The sequence below is a fragment of the Notolepis coatsorum genome (assembly GCF_963971535.1).
Source record: "Notolepis coatsorum genome assembly, chromosome: 5".
Classification (NCBI taxonomy): domain Eukaryota; kingdom Metazoa; phylum Chordata; class Actinopteri; order Aulopiformes; family Paralepididae; genus Notolepis; species Notolepis coatsorum.
The window spans coordinates 41098060-41123651 of record NC_140169.1 but is presented as its reverse complement, the minus strand read 5'-3'; the positions used below and the strand labels follow the sequence as shown (position 1 = coordinate 41123651).

General features: G+C 43.5%; 1 protein-coding gene across 1 annotated transcript in view; it reads left to right on the top strand.

The window, feature by feature from the left end:
• LOC311228155 (carboxypeptidase O-like) overlaps positions 1-25592 on the top strand; it is a gene marked incomplete at both ends in the record, with an annotated part of 117508 nt that overhangs the window by 89137 nt on the left and 2779 nt on the right. The window contains one exon of the mRNA XM_084314068.1: positions 25563-25592. This exon is cut by the window's right edge and continues 55 nt beyond it. Within this exon, the coding sequence (XP_084170194.1) occupies positions 25563-25592 (30 nt within the window). The remainder of the gene's footprint in view (positions 1-25562) is intronic.

The window sequence follows — 25592 nt, the reverse complement described above, 5'->3', positions numbered from 1 at the left end:
GCAGTCTGTGTTGTGTTAGCTTGTGTTAGCTTGGGGAGCTGCAGTCTGTGTTGTGTTAGCTTCTGTTAGCTTGGGGAGCTGCAGTCTGTGTTGTGTTAGCTTCTGTTAGCTTGGGGAGCTGCAGTCCATGTTGTGTTAGCTTGTGTTAGCTTGGGGAGCTGCAGTCTGTGTTGTGTTAGCTTGTGTTAGCTTGGGGAGCTGCAGTCTGTGTTGTGTTAGCTTGTGTTAGCTTGGGGCGCTGCAGTCCATGTTGTGTTAGCTTGTGTTAGCTTGGGGAGCTGCAGTCTGTGTTGTGTTAGCTTGTGTTAGCTTGGGGAGCTGCAGTCTGTGTTGTGTTAGCTTGTGTTAGCTTGGGGAGCTGCAGTCTGTGTTGTGTTAGCTTGTGTTAGCTTGGGGAGCTGCAGTCCATGTTGTGTTAGCTTGTGTTAGCTTGGGGAGCTGCAGTCTGTGTTGTGTTAGCTTGTGTTAGCTTGGGGAGCTGCAGTCTGTGTTGTGTTAGCTTCTGTTAGCTTGGGGAGCTGCGGTCCATGTTGTGTTAGCTTGTGTTAGCTTGGGGAGCTGCAGTCTGTGTTGTGTTAGCTTGTGTTAGCTTGGGGAGCTGCGGTCCATGTTGTGTTAGCTTGGGGAGCTGCGGTCCATGTTGTGTTAACTTGTGTTAGCTTGGGGAGCTGCAGTCTGTGTTGTGTTAGCTTGTGTTAGCTTGGGGAGCTGCGGTCCATGTTGTGTTAGCTTGTGTTAGCTTGGGGAGCTGCAGTCTGCGTTGTGTTAGATTGGGGAGCTGCAGTCTGTGTTGTGTTAGCTTGGGGAGCTGCGGTCCATGTTGTGTTAGCTTGGGGAGCTGCTAACTATAGAGGCCATAACCACAGTATTACATATACTCTTGTTAGCTTTATGAGGCTACATCAACACGCTCCTATGAGTGCAGCATGTTAGCTTTATGAGGCTACATCAACATCCTATGAGTGCAGCTATAATGTTAGCTTTATGAGGCTACATCAACATGCAGGCTCCTATGAGTGCAGCTAATGTTATGAGGCTCTGCCCCCCCTCCACTCCTCTAACACCCACCTCGCTCTGCCCCCCCCCCCCTCCACTCCTCTAACATTTTATTTATTAATTTTATTATTATTATTTATTTGTTGCCATTAAAATAATTCTCCACTTGCACAACCTGAATATAGGGACTTCCGGCTGACTTCCGGTTGCCAATAGCACTTCCTGTCCCATCCAAATACATTGGTTTTAGCTACTTTTCTCCCCTTATTTAAACAACTTTGTCGTCACAGAGAGGCAATGAAACGTTTGTATTATTATAGTATAGAATGTATTTAATAAGCAAACGTTTGTCAGCAGGGTTTTTGGGCTGTATTTCATGTAAAAACGTTTACTGTTAGTTTCCTTGCTCAGCCAGCATTAGCTAACAGAAGCTAGTGGTTAAACAGGCCGGATTAGCTTTGAGCTAACTATCTTTCCCGACCCATGTATTCATTCCATTCTAAACATAACGTTAGTTTACAAAACATGACCTGTCTATATAACGTTGAGGAACAAATTATAAGTGTGTGGGTGTGTGTTTTGGTGAACATTGGACTGCAAACAGAAAATGCATCACAGTTAGACAGTAGCTACTGTTAGCTGTCCTTCCAGATTAGCTTTGAGCTAACTATCTTTCCCGACCCATGTATTCATTCCATTCTAAACATAACGTTAGTTTACAAAACATGGCCTGTCTATATAACGTTGAGGAACAAATTATAAGTGTGTGGGTGTGTGTTTTGGTGAACATTGGACTGCAAACAGAAAATGCATCACAGTTAGACAGTAGCTACTGTTAGCTGTCCTTCCGGATTAGCTTTGAGCTAACTATCTTTCCCGACCCATGTATTCATTCCATTCTAAACATAACGTTAGTTTACAAAACATGACCTGTCTATATAACGTTGAGGAACAAATTATAAGTGTGTGGGTGTGTGTTTTGGTGAACATTGGACTGCAAACAGAAAATGCATCACAGTTAGACAGTAGCTACTGTTAGCTGTCCTTCCGGATTAGCTTTGAGCTAACTATCTTTCCCGACCCATGTATTCATTCCATTCTAAACATAACGTTAGTTTACAAAACATGACCTGTCTATATAACGTTGAGGAACAAATTATAAGTGTGTGGGTGTGTGTTTTGGTGAACATTGGACTGCAAACAGAAAATGCATCACAGTTAGACAGTAGCTACTGTTAGCTGTCCTTCCAGATTAGCTTTGAGCTAACTATCTTTCCCGACCCATGTATTCATTCCATTCTAAACATAACGTTAGTTTACAAAACATGACCTGTCTATATAACGTTGAGGAACAAATTATAAGTGTGTGGGTGTGTGTTTTGGTGAACATTGGACTGCAAACAGAAAATGCATCACAGTTAGACAGTAGCTACTGTTAGCTGTCCTTCCGGATTAGCTTTGAGCTAACTATCTTTCCCGACCCATGTATTCATTCCATTCTAAACATAACGTTAGTTTACAAAACATGACCGTCTATATAACGTTGAGGAACAAATTATATAGACGGGTAATGTTTTGAACAACTAACGTTACGTTTAGAATGGAATGCATCGGCAAAGATCCGTTAGCTCAAAGCTATTCCGGCCAGTTTATCAACTTCCTGTCATTTAGAAATATGATTTTATAGTGAAAACGGGAGCATTATAGACGGTCATACAAATGTACAAATGCTATAAGGTGGCAAGAAATGCACTATAAACAATACTTTATGCATCGGCAAAGATCCTTAGCTCAAAGCTATTAAGGCTAATGCTGGCTAACAAGAGGCTAGCGCAAAAAACGACGCCGCAAACCATTGCCGAGCCAGAGCCGGTTTATCTTTGGCGAGCCCGAGTCGGCTCTGCCCCGGCAACCATTGCCGTGCCAGAGTCGGTTTATCTTTGGCGAGCCCGAGTCGGCTCTGGCACGGCAAGCCGAGCCGGGCCAGAGCCGGTTTATCTTTGGCGAGCCCGAGTCGGCTCTGCTTCGGCAACCATTGCCGTGCCAGAGCCGGTTTATCTTTGACGAGCCCGAGTCGGCTCTGGCACGGCAAGCCGAGCTGGGCCAGAGCCGGTTAATCTTTGGCGAGCCCGAGTCGGCTCTGCCCCGGCAACCATTGCCGTGCCAGAGCCGGTTTATCTTTGGCGAGCCCGAGTCGGCTCCGCCCCGGCAACCATTGCCGGGCCAGAGCCGGTTTATCTTTGGCGAGCCCGAGTCGGCTCTGCCCCGGCAACCATTGCCGGGCCAGAGCCGGTTTATCTTTGGCGAGCGCGAGTCGGCTCTGCCCCGGCAACCATTACCGCGCCAGATCCGGCTCATCGTTGGCGTGCCGTGCCGGACATATGCCGAGTGTGCCGACCGGTAGCCGGAATTGGGCCGAGTATGCTGGCCACCTGGGATGCCAACGCGCAAAGGTCCATCGACATGTTAAAGCCCCGTTGGAGCGGTTTGATGTGCCTGAGAGGCGTTTTGACCACATCAACGTGGATCTGGTGGGACCCCTTCCTCCCTCCAGGGGGTACACTCACCTTCTGACGATGGTGGACAGGACCACCCGTTGGCCGGAGGCTGTCCCACTCACTGCGACTACTACAGCTGACGTGGCTTGCGCATTCATCGGTACCTGGGTCGCCCGGTTCGGTGTTCCCTCTGATCTTTCCTCTGACCGAGGGGCCCAATTCACTTCCGCGTTATGGACTTCCATTACCCAGCAGTTGGGTGTCTCCCTCCACCGCACTACGGCTTACCATCCACAGGCCAATGGCCTGTGTGAACGTTTTCACCGGTCGATGAAAGCTGCTCTCAAGGCCGATCTCCGAGGCGACACCTGGGTCGACAGACTTCCTTGGGTGATGCTGGGGCTCCGTACTGCACCTAAGGAGGACCTTCTTTCATCTTCAGCTGAGCTGGTATACGGCCAACCCCTCCGTGTCCAAGGGGATTTTCTTCCCTGTGTTACGGCCTCCTGGTCAGCACTGGAACAGCGGGATGCTCTGCTGGACAAGGCCAAGGCTTTCTTGCCCATCCCCACCTCGTGCCACGGCGTTCCAAAGGTGCGTGTCCCGCCTGATCTGCAAGCAGCGGGGTATGTGTTTATCCGCTGCGACGCCCATCGAGGCCCCCTACAGCCACCCTACGATGGTCCTTACCGGGTTGTGAAGGCAGGCGATAAGACATTCGTCGTTGACATGGGGGGGAGGGAAGAACGGATCTCGTGGATCGCCTGAAGCCTGCTCAACTGGATTTGGACCGCCCCATTGAGTTGGCCCAACCGCCCGCCGCGGTCGGCCCCCTGGTAGGGCAGTCCCGACGCCTACTCTAGCTACGGCGGACCCCCGGACCTGCCGTCCAAGGCCTGTTCAGGGTCAGCCTACTGCTTTACCACTGCCTCGGTTTCCTGTGCCTGCCCAGGGGTACCGGAGTCGTTTTGGGCGGGTCGTCAGAGCCCCTGGACGTTTTTTGGGGCCAGTTCTTGTGAATTCTGGGGGGATGTGTGTAGTGGCTACTGGGACATAATTCACGGCATCCTAGCCTTATGTGGTGTTTACTACATCTCCCGTGATCCTTAGCGGGGGATGACGTAGTTAAAGTGAGACGAATGAAAGATGGATGGCAGTGTTGTTGTGCGACAGTAGAGTGCGTATTAAAATAGTATTTTTGCATTGGAACAAGTCTCCGTTTTCACTATTATTACCACATTCCTACAGCATCATCCTGTATGTCTGCTCCCATCATGAATATCTAGGAGAACACTAAGGAGACAGAGGACACTCATTAGAATATCTAGTTACTCTATTGTAACAAGCATGCATAGCCTATACTCAGATCCATGGAACGATATGACATAAATAGTTTATTTCACCACTAAGGAGAAGAAAATGCTATCTAGACTGACATGTATGGCGAAAAAGGCAGTGTGAAATGCCTTTGTGATCTTGTGTGATTCAAGGTTTATAGGCAGACATCCCTACCGCTCTTAATCAGGGTCCTATAGAGCCTCACCTTTCTCTTTATGTACTTCGGGACGAGGCCTGAATTTTCAAGTGGCTGCTTGTGTCCCATTTTGGTGTCAGCGTAGGTCGGCTGCGGCCTCCTTGCCACTGCATTTTCAATGACGTTTGTCTTTATGAAATCCTTTTTTGTGCGAATGCCCATAAGTGGGTGGTCTGTTCTCAAAGGAACATCAGGTTTCCTCATGGTGCTGCTGTTATTATTCCGTTTTGAACATGGCTTCTCTGAGGGAAGAATATATAAGAAAATTAGTTGAGAGAACGTCTCAAGCACAACATTTTATCTGAATGGAAAAGGACGCTTCTTGGTGTATCACAGTAATATGCGTTGATACATTTAAGATGGCTTCCATAGAATTGTGTAGTGTTGTTATATCGCAGAATTTTTGTTTACACTGGTTGTTCTGATGTTGTGTTATGATGGAATGAACATTTGCTTTATCTGTGTAGTGTTGACCCTTGGGATGTCCAATACAACTGCCACTGGACTGTTCATCAAAATTATTTCTTTGCCATGGTCTGAGTCTAATGAACAGACACTGATTTCCACAATATTATCAAACATTCTATGGCATTAATTTTTAAGTTGCACCAGCAGCCAAATTACAATTCAATGATGTAGATTTTAATGCAAGTGCCCGTTCTATCACTTCAAATTATATGGCCCCCAAACAATTCTAGACAAGAAAACGTTGCTCACTATCAATGTAATACAATGAACGTTACGCATTAAAATGTAAGAAGTCTTAAGTTATATTTAGCAGAAAATAGTGAAATGGGAAAACGGGAGCTATATTTCAAAATAGAACCTACCGTCAGCAGATACACCGAGACCAAGTGGAATTAAGTGTCCAGTGATTACATTGTAGCCATATTTATCCAATCTAGAAATATTGTGAATGACGGAACCAACGTGGAAACGCTTACGTGTGGACAAGCTCACTTCCATTAAATACACTGATCATCTTCACCTTTAGCTTGTCGAGTTAACTGTTTGCCCACTAAGGAATGAACGGTTTATAATTTAATGGCTATATTGCTTTTAATGTTACACAATAATAACATTAGCTAGCTAACTAATAAGTTAATAAACCAAACGTTAGTTATAAAGCTTAATTTAACTTACCTTGCCTAGTAGTTTGTGAGTCATCAAACAATCAATGAGATTTGGAACTTCAACTTGTCTTCCACAAGGTCCTTCCCCTCCCCCTCTCCAGTTTCGAATTGAAGTTTCGAATTGCAGTCTCCCGTAGGTGTTCTTTGAGAGTGGTTTTGAAAGTGGGTAGTGATTCACATTCCTTTATAGCTTTGGGTAGGGCGTTCCACATTGATGTGGCATAATTGCGAAACGTGTTTAGTCCCTTGTTTGAGCCGAATCTGGGTTTTACATGATTTGTGGAGCTCCCTCTGGTGTTGTGATCGTGGTATTCACTGACCTTTGGGAAGTATTTTGACATGTACATGGGTACCTTAGTCGTGTAGTGTATCTTGTAGACCAGGCCCATTGCAAGTTGCTGTACTCTGTCGTCTACTCTAAGCCATCCTAGGTTGTCAAAGTGGGCAGGGGTGAGGTGGGTTCTAGGAGTAAGGTCAAGCAGTAGTCTGACCAGTTTGTTTTGAGATGTTTGTAATTTTGTTTTTAGCGCCTTTGAGGTGCTTTGGTACCATGAGGTGCAAGCATAGTCGTAGTACCCTTGAATGAGTGCTCCTGCCAGAGTCTTCAGGGTATTCTTGTTTACCAGAGAGGAGATCCGGTACAAGAATCTAGTTCGTTGGTTGACTTTTTTTATTACATTGGATGCCATTTTGTCACAGGAAAGATTAGCCTCTAGGATGGAACCCAGGTAGGTAATTTCATCTTTCCTTGTGACAATATTGTCACCCACTGTAACTGAGAAGCCATCGGTCTTGCTGAGTTTGTTATTTGAACCGAGACATGTAGTGCAATGAAGGTGGCCATGCCCGCCTTGATTGTGCAAAAATACAAATAATAAAATAAAATAGATAATAAAATAGACATGATTGACTGTGTAAATTGGGATGGGAGGAAAATACAGAAAATTACCCAAATATAATAACACGAAAAAAGGCCCTATTTTAACACATGGGTTATAGGTTAATTAGATTATACAATTATTACATATTAATATGCTCATGAAAACAAACAATTTCAAAAGATGTGTAATACATTTTTAGTTTGTCTTAATGTAAGTAATGAACTCAATATATATGGTCATATATATTGGTTAAAAATGTAACCCTCTTCACCTGTCAAGCCAGAAATCCAAACAGTTTCTAACATAACCACCCACCCCTCCCCCCAGCAAACCTCAACAAGCCCCCCTCCCCCCACATCACTGACTGATTGAACTGTGAACGCTGGGACCACAGAGACACTCAGTTATATTTGCCTTACAATAAATATAGTTACAATATATATATAATCTGATCATCTAATATCTAATATCTAATCTAATATATATAATCTAAAAATTCTAAAAATATGCTCTGATTGAGTAAGTATAGTATACTATATACTCATAAGGTGCAGTATGCATAAGGTATGCCGTGATATACTTCATATGTTAAACATTGTCCGTTTAGGTGAAAGTGATAGAAGTTCCTAGTAGTTGAATGTCTGGCAGCGGTCCCTGCCCACTGTTGTGGAGCCTTATGGCCGCTGGTATAAAGTACAGAGGCGGTTAGTTGAGTGTCGGGGGGTATGAGTCTGTGACTGAACATGCTTCTCATCTTGACTAGCTCATCGTAGTGCACTGCCAACCTAGTGAAGAACTACTCTTAAGAGGTTGTTGTCAGTTGTGGCTCAGAAAGGGTACACTATTGACTATTAATGGCCAATGGCTATCATTTTGGACGTGTCATTTTTGCCGTTTCTTGTTTCAACTCAGTGCATCAATAAAAATATCCTAATCAAATTATAATTTGACATTTATACATTGGACATTTACCGGGGCCAGTTTCTAATTGCAGCCACCCGTAGGTGCTCTTTGAGAGCGGGTTTGAAGGATAGAGGCGCTGCCGTGCCTTCTTTACTAATACTACACTGTCAATGTGTGTGGTCCATGTCAACTCCTCGGATAAGTGGACTCCGAGAGGGGTTATCTTATGAATTATTTAAGAATTTGGATGATTTTGTGGGTAGAATTGGACAATACGAAATTGGGATTGGAGAAAAATAGAAAATGGGGAGAAAAAGTAGATAAAAAAAATAATAATTGGATGATTTTGTAAAGTTAGAAATACTGTGTGTTTAATAATGTGTGGTCAGAAGGCTGCTTGCCAGAGGAGTGGAAGCATGCCGTCATCATTCCTATTTTGAAGCCAGGTAAAGTTGCGTTTGACCCAGGGTCATATCGAAAGTAAAGTGGACTCCGCCCTACTGTAACTCCCTGTACCTGGGGCTTAATAAATCCACCATAGCCCGTCTACAACTACCCCAAAACGCTGCCGCTAGACTGCTCACAGGTAACCAGAAGAGAGCTCATATCACCCCTGTACTTGCCTCCCTTCACTGGCTCCCGGTGCGCTATATAATAGACTTCAAGGTCCTCCTATTGGTCTACAAAGCCCTTAATGGTAAGGCCCCTGCTTACCTAGCAGACCTCCTCACCCCTTATACCAATGTCAGGGCTTTCAGATTGGCTGACAAGGGTCTCTTAACCAACCGTAGGCCCAATCTCAAGTCTAGGGGGGGGGGGGGGGGGGGGGGGGGGGGGGGCGTGCTTTTGCTGTCGCGGCCCCTGACCTCTGGAACAGCATCCACATGTCAATCAAATCTGCCCCCTCCATCGAGTTCTTGCAGTTAAAAAAATTTATACTTCTAGTGATTGATTGATTTATTGATTGATTTATTGATTGATTGATTGATTGATTGATTGATTGATTGATTGATTGATTGAAAACTTTATTAACAGATTGCAGAATGAGTACAATACAGTACAGCTCAATACATACAATTGTTAAGGGGATGCAGACCAGAGAAAGACTTTCGTCTTGTTTACATCAGGGTCCCCCATTTTCAATTCATCATAACATATATGACATACACGACATACAGGTAGACAGTACTGCTACATCTATACATTTATGACATACCAGATTTGCAAATACAGTACTGTTTGTGATACAAAAAGAGTCTAGAAAAGAGAGTATATACATTTGACGTAGAAACTGTACATTGGAGGAGGTTGGGTAGGTGTGGGGGGGGGGGGGGGGTTGGGTAGGAGGGGTGGGTGGGGGAAACTGTACAACTGTACAAGCAAAACTGTAGATTGGAATATTGACGAAACCATACTTGGTCATTGTCACATAGCAATGTCAAATGACAATATAGAATATAAGCTGGAGCGGGCTGTATGTGAAAACCAGCCCCTCCAGTAGTGCATTAAGCAAGGTCCCGAGCAGGTAAGAAAGTAAACACAAGGCGTTGATCCATATAGTAAATTATATTTATTCTCTGGGAAGGAATTCAAACCTTCACTTAAATTATATTTATTCTCGGGGAAGGAATTCAAACCTTCACTTGGCTATGATGAGAAAGGAGGGGAAGTAATCCCACAAACATATAACAAATAGGGAAAAAGGTAGTTGGAGAACAGACAAGTAAATACTATAATTAAGGCTAGCATGGGCTGTGTCCTCAGACACCAGCCAACCAAGTTGGCACTGGGATATCACCCAGCACTAAAGCCAACACAGTGAACAAATAGTTCCAGTGGAACAGTGGCAATTAGGCACAAAGGCCAACAATATGATACTCCCACACAATAGGGTAAGTCACACAAAGTGACAAGTAAACATAAGAATCGCTCCACACAATAGTGGCAACCAACGGCAACCTCACTCCACTCTGGTCACTGGCACATGACAGAATGAGGCGCCCCGATGTGTGTCACCTCCCAATCTATTAGTTCAAGTAGCAAACCGGATGATGCACCTCGCCCTCTCCCGCCTGCAACAGCACAGCTCCAGCCCCAGCAGCACTCGCGTCGACCTCCAGCTGAAAGGGCAACGCAAAGTCAGGGGCTGCCAGAACAGGAGCACTGCATAGGAGAGACTTAGCAGCCTTGAAGGCGCACTGACACTCCTCGGACCACACAAAAGGTACAATAGGACTACACAAAGAAGTGAGGGGAGCCACCACCAAAGAAAAATTCCTACAAAAACACCGGTAATACCCTGCCATCCCAAGGAAACGCCGTAGCTCGCGCCTCGTGGAAGGAGCCGGATACGCCAGGATCGCTGTCACCTTAGCGTCCACCGGGCGGACCTGTCCATGACCCACCTGCTTCCCCGAGTACGTAACCGTGGCTTTCCCAAACTCACACTTGGCGAGGTTCAGAGTCAATGAAGCCTCCGCCAAACGTGCAAAAACCACCCGTAAATTAGCAATGTGCTCCCCCCAAGTGTCTGAGTACACCACCACATCGTCCAAATAGACGTTACACTTAGACACACCCCCCAACACCATGTGCATCAAACGTTGGAACGTGGCCAGTGCGTTCCTCATTCCGAAGGCCATAACGGTGTACTGCAAAAAACGGTCTGGTGTAACGAACGCCGAAATATCAGATGCTCGCTCTGTCAGGGGAACCTGCCAGTACCCCTTCAGGAGATCGAGTTTCATAATAAATACAGCGGGACAAATACTGTCAATGCAGTCATCCATTCTGGGCAACGGGAACAAGTCAGGCACCGTCACCGCGTTCACCTTCGTGTAATCAGTGCAGAACCGGGGAGACCCATCAGCCTTAGGAGCTAAAAGGCAAGGCGAGCTCCAGGGACTACGGCTATCCTTAGCCATCCCATTTTCCATCAGATACTCAGCCTCCTTCCTCATCACCTCCCTCTTCGCCACCGGACACCGATATGCGTGTTGTTTAATGGGGGTCGCACCCCCCACATCAATATCGTGCTCCAGGACGGTCGTTCTGGAAGGCACATCAGACAGCAACACAGGATAGGATAACAACAGTTGACGTACATCATCACTCTGTGACTCGGGCAGATACAACAGATGGGCAGTGACCTCACTCATGAACTCCGAGTTAGTCGAACGCCCCGTCTGCTGACCCTCGGACAACGCCTTCAAATCGTCGTCCGGCAGGGGATTAACACATGTCAACAAAACAGCTGGAACAGCTCCTGGGCTGCCAGACTGCACCTCCTGCTCACTCTCACCAGCACAGGTGAGATACTTCTTCAACAGGTTAATATGACACAACCGTGTCTTCCTGCGCCTCTCGGGCGTACATATAACATAATTGGTGTCTGATACTTTCCTCTCCACCTTATAGGGCCCTGCAAACCGGGCAGAGAGAGCTGACCCAGGCATGGGCAGCAAAACCAGCACTTCATCGCCAGCCTCGAACTGCCGCCCCACCGCCCTCTTGTCAAACCTCACCTTCATCTCCCCCTGGGCAGAGGCGAGGGCCTCCCTAGCCAGCGAGGACGCACAGCGGAGACGCTCCTTGCACCAGGAGACAAAATCAAACACAGTCGATTTAGGAGAAGAACTAGACAACATCTTCTCTCTGAGCAGTTTCAATGGACCACGCACACTGTGACCAAATACTAACTCTGCTGGGCTAAACCCAATGACTCCTGTTTAGCATCCCGAATAGCAAACAGTACAAATGGCACACCCTCGTCCCAACCACAACCTGTATCAACACAGAACTTCTTTAGCATCGCCTTCAGCGTCTGGTGCCAGCGCTCTAGCGCCCCCTGCGATTCAGGATGGTACGCGCTAGACACCGTGTGACTGATACCCAAAGCCTGTAATGATTGATTAAAGGTCTTAGACATGAAATTCGAGCCTTGATCACTTTGCACGGTTTTTGGTAAACCGTAAGTTGCGAAAAACTTGTTTAATGCCTTGGTAATTGCTGGGGCAGTAATCTTCCTCAGAGGTATTGCCTCTGGGAAACGGGTGGCAAGACACATAATAGTCAACATGTATTGGTGACCTGCCTTTGTCTTAGGCAGGGGGCCAACACAGTCAATGATCACATGTTCAAAAGGTTCCCCCATCACTGGAATGGGGTGCAGGGGAGCTAAAGGAACCCCCTGATTTGGCTTTCCCACAATTTGACATGTACTACAAGTACTAACATTTTTTACCACATCGGCCTTCAGACCGGGCCAAAATAAATGTTGCAGTATTCTGTCATAAGTCTTTGAAATACCCAAATGACCAGACCAAATATGTTCATGAGCTAACATCAAAACGTGACATCTACACTCCACTGGTAATACAACCTGGTGCACTACATTCCAGGCATCCCCACACTCTAAGCCTGTCACACCTGGCCTAGCTACCCAAGTTCGCATCAACACCCCTTCCTCTATTAAGAAGGTGTGTTTCCTACTATCAGTAGTGCTGGCTACTGCCGCAAAACAACTTGTTAGGGAGGAATCATTTTTCTGAGCGTCAATCAACGCTTGACGCGTTAGAGGCAACAGCATGTCGGAAAACTTGGGATTTACCAGTTTCCCCTGAACGCTACTCACACCCCTTTTCATCTCGCCACTAGACGGCCACCTATCCTCAGCGAGAGCCTCGCCACAGATAGAGTCATGCAGCGTCACCGCCTGCTCTCGTCTCTCCTGAGCCCTAGTCACAGCACAGATAGGAAAAACATTTGGGTGACTTTTAATCAACGCATCGCACAGAAACTCAGACACTGGGGCGTCCACCATCTCCAGAAATGGAATTACCTTCCCCCCAGCTATATCATTCCCCATGATAAAATCAATTCCGGCTACCGGAAAAGATGAACGAACCGCCACGGAAAAACAACCTGTGACTAGTTCTGATCTCACATGTATCATATGTAACGGAGCGGGTATAAAGCCCATTTCTATCCCGCGCACAATATCACTTGATTTACAAGACGACTCCTCATTTAACGGCAATACATCCGCCAGAATAAAGGACTGCGAACCACCTGTATCACGAAGGATCCTCACCTCGCGTTGGTCACAGACTTTACCCGACAGTGACACAAAACCAGAAAATATAAAAGGTTCAAAACAACTGTTTGGTTTCTCCTGCTCTGGGCGTGAGACAGTGCTAATCAACCCCACCCCCTTTGGTTTCTGAGCTGGCCTTTTAGTATCTTGCCGATCGCGCACAAATGCATAACAGTCCGCCACCAAATGACCTGGCTTCTTACAATAATTACAATGTCTCTTTTCAGACGGAGGCGAGCGTGGCCAATACGCACGCTCGCCATTCCCCCGAAATGGTAATTCCAGAGAGGGAAACGCACAGCTTTTAACATACACAGTATCGTTACGCACAGAAGCATGTTTGTGCGTCAACGCCAATTCATCCGCCAAAACAGCAGCGTCTTGGAGAGTAGACACTTTCTGTTCATTCAGATACACCACGGTTCGTTCGGGCATACAGAGTTTAAATTGTTCCATGAGTACTAACTCGCTCATGGCTGCAAGATCCTGCACCGTACTCGCCGCGCACCATCGTTCAAAAAGATTCCTCTGTTCACGGGAGAAATCTGTATTTGTCTGAGAAGGGGATTTTCTGAGCGAGCGAAAACACTGTCTATATGCTTCGGGAACCAACTCATACACACGTAAAACAGCATTCTTCACTCGCTCATAATTTTGACTGTCATCCATAGTTAATGACGCAACCGCTGCACTGGCTTTGCCAGTGAGCCTGGTCTGAAGTAAAATCACCCACATATCCTCCGGCCAATGCAGAGCCTGTGCAATCCGCTCAAAAGCAGAAAAATAAGCCTCTACCTCTGACTCTCGGAACATGGGCACCAGAGAAACGTGCTGGCCAATATTAAAGTGAGCCGGGGAAACCCCAGCTGGAGAGGAGGTAGCACTACCACTACCAGCTCCAGCCTCCAACCTCAGCCTCTCTATGGCGAGTTGAAGTTCCCTGTCCTTCTCCTCCTTCTCCTGCAGCCTGTCTCTCTCCTCCATCTCCTTTCTCTCCAGCCTGTCCCTCTCCTCCTTTTCTTTTCTCTCCAGCCTGTCCCTCTCCTCCTTCTCCTTTCTCTCCAGCCTGGCTCTCTCCTCCCCTCTCTCCTCTCTATCTCGTACAGCCGCTTTGTCCTCTCTGTCTCGTACAGCTGCTCTGTCCTCTCTGTCTCTCTCTCTCTCTTCCCTGTCTCGCTCCTCCCTGCGCAAAACCGCTCTCTCCTCCATCTGGAGACGGGCAAAACGCAGGCTAGAGCGCTTATGGCCAGAAGACGTCGATTCTTTATCTGAATCGCCACCCCCCTCACTCTCAACTCTGGGAGTACTACCATTTTCCCTAACAGCACCACCCTCCGGGCCAAGATCACCTAAGGGAGATTTATCGCCAGTGTTTTTAACCTCCTGGTCCACTAACAGTGAGTCACTATGACTTACCACTCCCCGAGCCGTGCTGAACACCTGTTGCTCCACTAACCCAGTTATTACAGCCGCCTTCAAATCAGCCTTGGACTGGGAACTTTGCACAGAAATATTATAATGTTTAGCAATAAGGCATAATTCCGCCTTAGTGCAACCGTCCAAATGATCCTCTGACGGATCCACTACAAATACCTCCGAAACAAACGCAGACGCAGCCATAATATGTCCTTATGCGTGACTATGATACACCAAAAAAATATATAACGTCCTCACTTAGCCAACCATGACCGTGCGCAATAATAATAGACACATTCTGCATTCATACCTCTTAACCAAAACAATCCAACTGACCACATCTACTACCAATGAAAACAATAACAAATGTTCCTAACCACTCAACTAGGGTCACCTGTGTCACTCTAGCCTATCCCAGCTAAACTACTCCCCTAACGGGATGAGGGCTACACATATCTTCAGTCGCTTACCGATTTCATTGCGCGCTCCACCGGAATCACGACTCGTGCCCCCCACCCCCTAGCCAGGCAGGCGACCCCCCTGTTACCTATGTGGTAGAAAAAAGAGATCTGGTTAAGAGCATACACGAATGGTTAATTATTATACAAAAACACGGCATGGATACATAAATACCAATAAACAACAACGCCACTTTACCTGACACCATCAGCCCCTATGTCAAACGTACACAGCAGACCGGCATTGAGCCCCCCATGTCACAAGGACATGAAAGACCGGAAATGAGCCCCCATGTCACATAGCAATGTCAAATGACAATATAGAATATAAGCTGGAGCGGGCTGTATGTGAAAACCAGCCCCTCCAGTAGTGCATTAAGCAAGGTCCCGAGCAGGTAAGAAAGTAAACACAAGGCGTTGATCCAAATAGTAAATTATATTTATTCTCTGGGAAGGAATTCAAACCTTCACTTAAATTATATTTATTCTCGGGGAAGGAATTCAAACCTTCACTTGGCTATGATGAGAAAGGAGGGGAAGTAATCCCGCAAACATATAACAAATAGGGAAAAAGGTAGTTGGAGAACAGACAAGTAAATACTATAATTAAGGCTAGTATGGGCTGTGTCCTCAGACACCAGCCAACCAGGTTGGCACTGGGATATCACCCAGCACTAAAGCCAACACAGTGAACAAATAGTTCCAGTGGAACAGTGGCAATTAGGCACAAAGGCCAACAATATGATACTCCCACACAATAGGGTAAGTCACACAAAGTGACAAGTAAACATAAGAATAGCTCCACACAATAGTGGCAACCAACGGCAACCTCACTCCACTCTGGTCACTGGCACATGACAGAATGAGGCGCCCCGATGTGTGTCACCTCCCAATCTATTAACCACCCATCTCCACTGCCTGTCTTGAAGATGCACCAATCAGGGGCAACCAATCCAATCAGGGAGATGAGTGGCATCTGCGGAAACAGAAACAGGCGATTAGGAGATGACACAACACCACACATAGAAAACACAAATAATATATTACCCTGATGTTACATGGTGTTAAAATATATGGCAATAATGATAATGAACAACCCACGTACGTGACAGTCATTTACTGTACATTGGAGGGGGTTGGGTTAGGACATTTACAGGGGCCAGTTTCGAATTGCAGCCTCCCGTAGGTGTTCTTTAGAATAGAATAAAATAGAATAGAATAGAATTGTCATTGCACAGTATACAACGAAATTTGAGGGGAGCTCCCACAGACAGACCGTAGTACAATATATACATACATGAAACACATAACACTGTACATATAACAGAATATTTTAAATAATAAAGTGCATGATGAGCGGTAACATAGTGGTTTATCACGTCCAGGTAAGTGCATGGTGCACATGAGGGGACAGTCAATGAGCGTTTAACAGTCTGACTGCTTGGGGGAAAAAACTGTTCATAAGTCTTGAACTCTTTGCATGTATGGACCGGTACCTCCTCCCTGAGGGAAGGAGCTGAAAGAGGTGATGTGCTGGGTGAGACTGGTCCTTGATGATACACTTGGAGCGGTGGAGGCAGCGGGAGGTGAAGACGGAGGTGTTGTTTGGTAGAGGAGTCCCGACGATCCTGCCTGCCGCCTTCACCACCCTCTGTAGAGCCTCTTGCTCTGCCTTTGTGCAGCTGGAGAACCACACAGACTGAGTGAGAGTGGTTTTGAAAGTGGGTAGAGATTCACATTACTTTACAGCTTTGAAGGGAGCTGGATCTTTTAAGAATCTATTAATCATCTACCAAAGTGTGAATAAAAAGATATAGGTATATTTTAAGGTGCGATGACATCCCAGCAGTGGAGGTTTCTCTATGACAACACGTGAAACACAAATTCACTCATAATTCATAATTATTATTAATTTACATATACCTATATATATATATATATATATATATATATATATATATATATATATATATATATATATATATATTAAAAAATATATATATATATATATATTAAAAAAATATATATATATATATTTTTTTTTAATTATTATTATAATTTTTTTTATTATAAATGTTTTCCTCTGTAAAAAAAATGCCAGTGAATTACTGCACTGCAGTAATTATTCGTGCAGAATTTCTGCACAGGTTGACCAGGGTTAAATAAATAATAAATAACAGCCAATCAAAATAGGCTATTAATGTCATCTAAGCTAAACTCTGTACTACATTCTGTTGTGGAAGGACAGCTCATTCACTGAGAGACTTACACTGCATCAGGGTAAGAACATTGTTACTCAGCTGATAGAGTTGTGCTCTTCCTGATGGCTTGTCGTACAGAACTTGTAAGTCGCTTTGGATAAAAGCGTCAGCTAAATGACTAAATGTAAATGTAAATGTAAGCACGGTCTGTGCAGTTTAACTCTTGCCATTGAATGGAGGATTGATTGATTGACAGCCCTTGACATCCAATACACGGAGGTTGAATGATTGACAACCTTCAAAATCCAATCAGAGTATAGCTCCTACGTCTGCAGCTCTGTAGCTACACAGCTGTTTCTCCCCTCGCAGGATTGATTGATTGATTGATTGATTGAAAATTTTATTAACAGAGCACTGAGAGCAGCCACGTTCGTATCTAACATTTAGCACTTTAATAGCAACTTATTTTTCGCGGCGGGACATTTACTGAGGACCAGCTCAACACACCTGTGGATATTATGATTTAACAAGTCTATCTATCCAGGAGGATGACAACATTATTGCAGGTATAAGCAGGCAGCCTAGCAGTTTCTAGCTTGGATGATAATAACTACTAATGTTATCACGCTAGCTTGGATGCTAACTAACGTAATTAAGCTTGTCATGGTTCATGGTGAGCTGTTTGTGTTATAACGAGACAGCAAATGAATGAATGAATGAAAACTTTATTTGGGTGAATCGCTTGGGTGACTGTCTGAGTGACCACCTGTCGGGAGTCAGAATCCCAAAATCCCAAAATCCCTGCACTGCACCATTTAAATACTATACTATGTTATTTTATTTCATACTTATCTTATCTTGTCTTGCACAGTCTCTGGAGCGTAACAGTAAGAAGCATTTTGTATAAAAGTATTCTGTACTTCTGTATGACAACTATTAAAGAAACTTGAAACTTGAACAAAAATGGAACGTGTGTCACGCATCAACAGAATAGTGGATTTCGACAACATCCTCACGCAAATGAAGGATCGATTAGATCACAAAAGACTGCTGTTTGATGATATATATATATATATTTTTTATCTCAGTTGTTGTAAAACAAAAGCCTGCAGTGCTTTGCCTGGACCAGCCGAAGTGTAGTAGTTTAACTTCACTCGGGAGACAAAAGCCAAACATCAATTTGATGCAACAAGCTGGCTCGCGATGCACTATTGTTTACATTTCCCATGGGATTAATGCACGCGGCTCGAGTCGGACTCGTCACATGGAGAAGCTGCACTATTCAACGATAGATGAGATCGATCGAGATACCATCTTTATGGGTAAGTGTCTTCTTGGCTTTAGAATGTCAGTTTGTGTAACGTTACTGTAACCGAATTGAAACCGCATCATAACTCCTACATCGACCATGTCACTTTTCAAAAGGCATGAATGAATGAAAACTTTATTTAACAGATTGCAGAATGGGTACAATATACAGTACAGCTCAATACACTTAATTATTAAGGAGATGCAGACCAGATAAAGACTTTCGTCTTGTTTACATCAGGGTCCACCATTTTCAATTCATAGTGAAATGTATCTTGTGTTATTAGGAGCCCTGCTAAAGTTGGTAGCTAACGTTATATTGATAATGTTTCAATATTATCAGGTTGATATTATTAGGTTGATAATGGTGTCAGTGTTTCAGATAGCAAGGTGGAGATCTTTGTTAACTAGTAGAGCTTTGGTTGAGATTACAGTGCTGTCTCTTAAAACTCATAAACAAGTATTGAGCAAGACGAGTTAGTCTGTTATGTTGTGCGTATTGTATGGGAGGGATAATGATGACTGTGTGTAACTAGGACTAGGAGGGATATGAGGACTGTGTGTATGTGGCACTGAATTGATGTAAACAAGACGAAAGTCTTTCTCTGCTCTGCATCCCCTTAACAATTGTGTGTATTGAGCCGTACTGTATTGTACCCATTCTGCAATCTGTTAAATACAGTTTTCATTCATTCATCATTCATTCATTCATTCATTCAATCATTCATTCATTCATTCATTCATTCATTCATTCATTCATTCATTCATTCATTCATTCATTCATTCATTCATTCATTCATTCATTCATGTGTAGAAAGAAGAACTATAACATTCTCATTATCAAAGACCACAGTCTTAAACACACGCACACACAAAAGATACATGGACTATTGTTATTGGACACAAGCCACACACATGGACCCTGCACTGCACCATAATACACCTGTGATTATAGTATGCTTGTTATTACACACACACACACACACACACACACACACACACACACACACACACACACACACACACACACACACACACACACACACACACACCAGCGTTTCCGTTAGCCGGTAATTACCGGTATTTGGCCGGCAAAATCTGTTGAAGTCCGACAAATTTAATCTCTCCGGTCATAGTGTCCGGTGAAAATAGTTCCCTCTGGGCACAGTTTGATTATTTGAATTGTATTTGGATGGGCTGGAGTTGGGTGGCCTATGCGATGAACGAAACAATCATTGCGTTTGTTGTCGTTGCTTCGCCAAGCAGCCGGTCTGGTAATGACGACGCTGTGTCAGTGAGAGCTTGCTGCTGGATTTGCGGAAGGCATGCAGCTGCAGACCCACAGAACCCACCAGCTTTGCTGGCACAGTGCGGTCCCCAGACCTGGAAAACTGCTCTGCGGGTCTGCAGCTGGATGCTTCTTGCAAACTAACTGCAGGCGGCTGGCCGGCTCGCGCTGATATTGTTGGACCGGCTGCTTGGTGGAGCAACGATGAAACGAATGTAATGAATCGTTCGTCGCATGGGCTATTTAATTTTGGCCTGTTTTGGTACGGTTCGGGTGGTCAAGTTGTGCTTGGAGGGAGTTGTTTTCACCGGACATTATGACCAGCACCAAGTCGTTGGGAGGTGGAGATATACATCACGCAAACCCACGATAATGTTGCCGTCTCTCTGCCAAATTTCTCAGTTCTTCGCTTGATATAATTAATACAAATGTCCAATATAACGGAATTCGTTAGCTCATAAAAATGTGATTATAACAGACTGCTGTTTATTAAGGTCGGGCAGACTGCCCACCGACACCTCAAGTCGGCAGCAGCACGCAGTCTCGAGGGACTTATTTTATTTGGAATATATTAATGACTGTATATACGCAAAAGTAGCATAGTTTTAAGTTAAAATATTATAAATGCCTTGATGATGTCATTCTTTATATAGGCCTATCAATTGTTTTTAAGCTCAATATAAACTCTGACCGGAATTTATCCCATTTGTCCGGTAGATTTCAATCTACCGGACACTCGGACCTGCAAAAAAAAATTCTAACGGAAACCCTGACACACACACACACACACACACACACACACACACACACACACACACACACACACACACATGTATCAGTACTAAATACCATTATGTCCCTATGCCATAAATGTCATGTATGTTGTGTATGTCATAAATGTCTATATGAATTGAAAATGGGGGACCCTGATGGAAACAAGACAAACGTCTTTCTCAGGTCTGCATCCCCTTAACAATTGTGTGTATTGAGCCGTACTGTATTGTACCCATTCTGCAATCTGTTAAATAAAGTTTTCATTCATTCATTCATTCACACACACTCTCTCTCTCTCTCTCTCTCTCTCTCTCTCTCTCTCTCTCTCTCTCTCTCTCTCTCTCTCTCTCTCTCTCTCTCTCTCTCTCTCTCTCTCTCTCTCTCTCTCTCTCTCTCTCTCATTCAGTTCTGTTGTGTTAATATAAACCCGCCGTGGTCTCTCTCTGTCTCTCTCTCTCATTCAGTTCTGTTGTGTTAATATAAACCCGCCGTGGTCTCTCTCTGTCTCTCTCTCTCATTCATTCATTCATTCATTCATTCATTCATTCATTCATTCATTCATTCATTCATTCATTCATTCATTCATTCATTCATTCATTCATTCATTCATTCATTGTCCCAGCTGAGTTGCCTGGAGAAACCTGGGGAGACACGGAAGAGAAGGTGAGGAGCGTCATGGTGGACAAGCTCAAGCTACAGAGGGACATTGAGATGGAGAGGGTGCACCGAACAGGGAAACCTGGGGAGGGACGTGAGAGACCAAGACCCATTGTGGTGACATTTTCAAAATACAAGGACAGATCAGCGGTTCTTCAGAGAGCCAAAGAACTCAAAGGGACAAACATTTACATAAACGAGGACTACACAGACGCTGTCCGTCTGAAAAGAAAAGAACTGTTGCCCAAGATGAGAGCTGCTCGTGAGAGAGGAGAGATCGCCTTTCTGAGGTATGACAGACTGATAATCCGACCACGAAGTAGCACCCCAAAGCAGCCGAGGGACAGTTGAATGGTTGTTGCCCTTGCCACACATACCAACATTATGAATAAAGTATACAATGATAATTAATACTAACCTACCCAAAAAGGGGTTAAAGATGGCACATATAAATATATGTAGCATAAGAAACAAGCTAGCTGAGATATCAGAGATTTTACTATCAGACAATTTCCATATTTTAGCTATATCAGAAACACACCTTGATTCTACATTTGAGGATGGGGCATTGCAAATTGATGGATACAACATTTTTAGAAAGGACAGGAATGCATTTGGGGGAGGGGTTGCTTTTTATATTCAGAATCTTATTCCAGTGAAGATTAGGGAAGATTTAATGAATAATGAAATTGAAACATTATGGCTGCAAGTACACTTGCCTCATTTGAAGCCTATGTTGATCGGTTGCTGTTATAGACCACCTAGTGCAAATAATGTGTATCTAGAACAAATATGTGACATGTTGGACCAAGTGTGTGATTTGAGTAATGAGATTTATTTTATGGGTGACCTTAACATCGATTGGTTTTCATTGAAATGCCCATTGAAAAAACGACTTCTAACTGTAGCAAATGCATGTGGTCTATCACAGGTAATTAACAAACCAACTAGGATATGTTTGAAAAAGGATGGTAACCAGGTCTCCACCTGCATTGATCACATTTTTACTAACAATGCAGAGCTATGTTCCAAGGCGGTATCTGTAACTGTTGGTTGTAGCGACCATAACTTAATTGCTATTGTGAGGAAGACTAAAATGCCAAAACTGGGACCTAAAATTATTTACAAAAGATCGTATAAAATGTTTAATCAAGACAGCTTTGTGAAGGATGTTGAAAATCTATGTTGGTCAAAGGTGTTGAGGGAAAAAGATCCTGAAAAATCTCTATGGGAATTTGATACCATTTTATGCCACTTGTTGACAAACATGCACCATTGAGAAAGTTTACCGTCAGAAGCGTCAGAACACCATGGTTGGATGCTGAACTAAAAGAATATATGATAGAACGTAATCGAGCTAAATTAATAGCAAATACATCAGGTTATAAATCAGACTGGGAGGTATATTGTAAATTAAGAAATGTTGTTACAAAATGTAATAAAAAGAAGAAGAAATTGTATTATGAAAATAGGTTTAATTATATAAAAAATGACAGTAAATTATTATGGAATACTCTAAATGAAATAATGGGCAGGAATAAGAAACCTACCCCATCCTTTCTAGAAACAGAAGGAAAATTCCTCACCAAACCAGTTGAGATTGCTAATCATATTAACAATTATTTTATTGGAAAAGTAGATAATTTAAGGAATAATATGCAAACAATAGATAATGAAAAATCTTATTTATTAATAAAGAATAAAATAATGAAAGATAAAAATTGTCAATTTAATTTTGATAGCGTGACTATAAGTAATGTAGAACATATGTTAAGTACCACTAAAAACAAACCACCAGGTGTTGACGGTCTTGACGGGAAACTTCTGAAATTGGTCCCTGATTTAATTGCCCCTGCTATCTGTCATATTATAAATCAATCCTTTAGTGAATGTTTGTATCCGCAACAGTGGAAAACTGCCAAAGTAATACCACTGCCAAAAAATTTGAAATTGCCATTCTCAGGATCTAATAGTCGTCCCATAAGTTTACTGCCAGTTTTGAGTAAACTGATGGAAAGAATAGTAAGTGAACAGATTAAAAGCTACTTTTCTTTTAACACACTGACCACTGATTTTCAACTTGCATATCGTGAAGGACATTCAACAGCGACTGCTTTAACCCAAATGACGGATGATTGGCTGAAAGAGATAGATAAAAAGAAAATGGTTGGAGCTGTCTTGCTTGATTTTACTGCAGCATTCGACATCATAGATCACAAATTCTTACTTAAAAAACTTGAATGTTACGGTTTCTCCTCATCTGCACTATCTTGGATGCAAACTTATTTAGCAAACCGGAAACAAATAGTTTTTTTAATGGGAGTTACTCAGAAGTTAAAACGGTAAGGTGTGGAGTACCCCAAGGAAGTTGCCTTGGGCCTTTGCTCTACACCATATTTACAAATGACATGCCTCTTGTCCTAAATAAGTCCTATATTTCTATGTATGCGGATGATTCAACGATTTACACATCAGCCTCAACAGCCAATGAATTAAATACGGTCCTAAAGGCAGAGTTGCAATCAGTGATGGAATGGATAAAGAATAACAAACTAGTTCTAAACATATCAAAGACAAGTAGCATCATTTTCGGTTCAAACCATACTCTAAGAACGAACCCAGTCTTGAAACTTTTGATAAGTGATGTGGTAATTAATCAAGTCCAGGAGACTAAACTCCTTGGGGTAACATTAGACAGTAAATTGTCATGGTCACACCATATAAACAATATAGTAGTGAAAATGGGAAGAGGGATTTCTGTTGTTAAAAGATGTGCTCATTTGTTACCACTAAATTCTATCAAACAGGTCATTCAAGCTCTGGTTTTGTCAAATCTTGACTATTGTCCTGCAGTATGGTCGAATGTAACGACGAGTAAACTGAAAAAATTACAAATGGTACAAAACAAAGCAGCACGTATAGCGCTTCGCTGTGAGTACAGAACTAATGTTGCAGCGATGCACAGTTGTTTAACTTGGTTACTTGTCAAACATAAATTACTCTGCTCACTCCTTGTATTCACTAGGAATATTTTTGTTACAAAGATCCCCTCAATTTTATATAACAATTTATCAATAAGTCTTGACAGACACAACCATTCCACCAGACATGCTTCTGCACGAGGTTTTACACTTCCAAAAGTGAGGTCGAATGCAATGAAGCGAACTGTCATGTTCCGTGGTATGCAGGAATGGAACTCTCTTCCCAGACATGTTAAGCAGGAGAATAGTAAATGCCGTTTCAAAATCGTGGTAAAACAACATTTTCAACCAAAGAAATTGACATTCCCTAATAGATAGTGTGTACGTAAATTAAAATGTATGTGTCTGATAAAGAGATAGGTATATATGGATGAAAAGGCATGTGTCTGATAGGGATATATTATTAAAATATTGTATAATTTTGTATTTTTATATTGTATTATGAATTTGATTAGGGTTTTTACTGTTGTTTTAATTGTCTGTATGACATGTAAATGTTGTGAGTGTATAAGGGTTTTTATTGTTGTTTTAATGGTCTGTATGTCATGTAAATGTTATGAGTGTATAAGGGTTTTTATTGTTGTTTTAATTGTCTGTATGACATGTAAATGTTGTGAGTGTATACGTCTGTAACTGTATTTTATGTGTTATGGACCCCAGGAAGAATAGCCCCAGCACTGCTGTGGCTAATGGGGATCCAAATAAACTTAAACTTAAACTTGTGTTACATAAAACCCATCTGTGGCCTCGTGCAGAGGAAGGTGGTAAATACATGTTAGATATTCCAATGTACAGTTTTGCATACCATTGACTCAGAATGGTCTGTGTTATTGAAATCGTCACAGCAGTATAGTTTGTTTATATTTCAGTATGACAAGTATGATATTTAAACATGGTCCCCAAAATGAATGGAAGCGAATGAGGAGCCTGACACCTGGGAGGAATGGGGGTGTTGCAGTGTTGGGGATGTTTAAAAAATATTATTTAATATATAATATAATATAATAATTTGTGCTTCACCTAAAAATTTGGTCAGCAGCCTCCACTGCATCCCAGATAGTCCCTGAATTAAGTAATCTGTCATCGACCATATCCTGTCCCCGAATACTCACAGATGCGTTCTTGCAGTAATTTTTTTTTTATTACAGACATGTGTGGCGTTATGAGTGCATGTTGAGTTGAGCATGTGTGTACACGCGGAGCAGTGTGTGCACGCGGAGACATGTGTGGTGTTATGAGTGCATGTTTTTGCATGTTGAGTTGAGCATGTGTGTGCACGCGGAGCAGTGATGCGGTGAGTGCATCGTTCGTTCGCTGTGCGACCTGTTTCATCCCCCATATGTGTGTGTGTGTGTGTGTGTGTGTGTGTGTGTGTGTGTGTGTGTGTGTGTGTGTGTGTGTGTGTGTGTGTGTGCGTGCGTGTGTGTGTGTGTGTGTAGATTGCAGTGGGCAGGGCAGCAGCTGCAGAG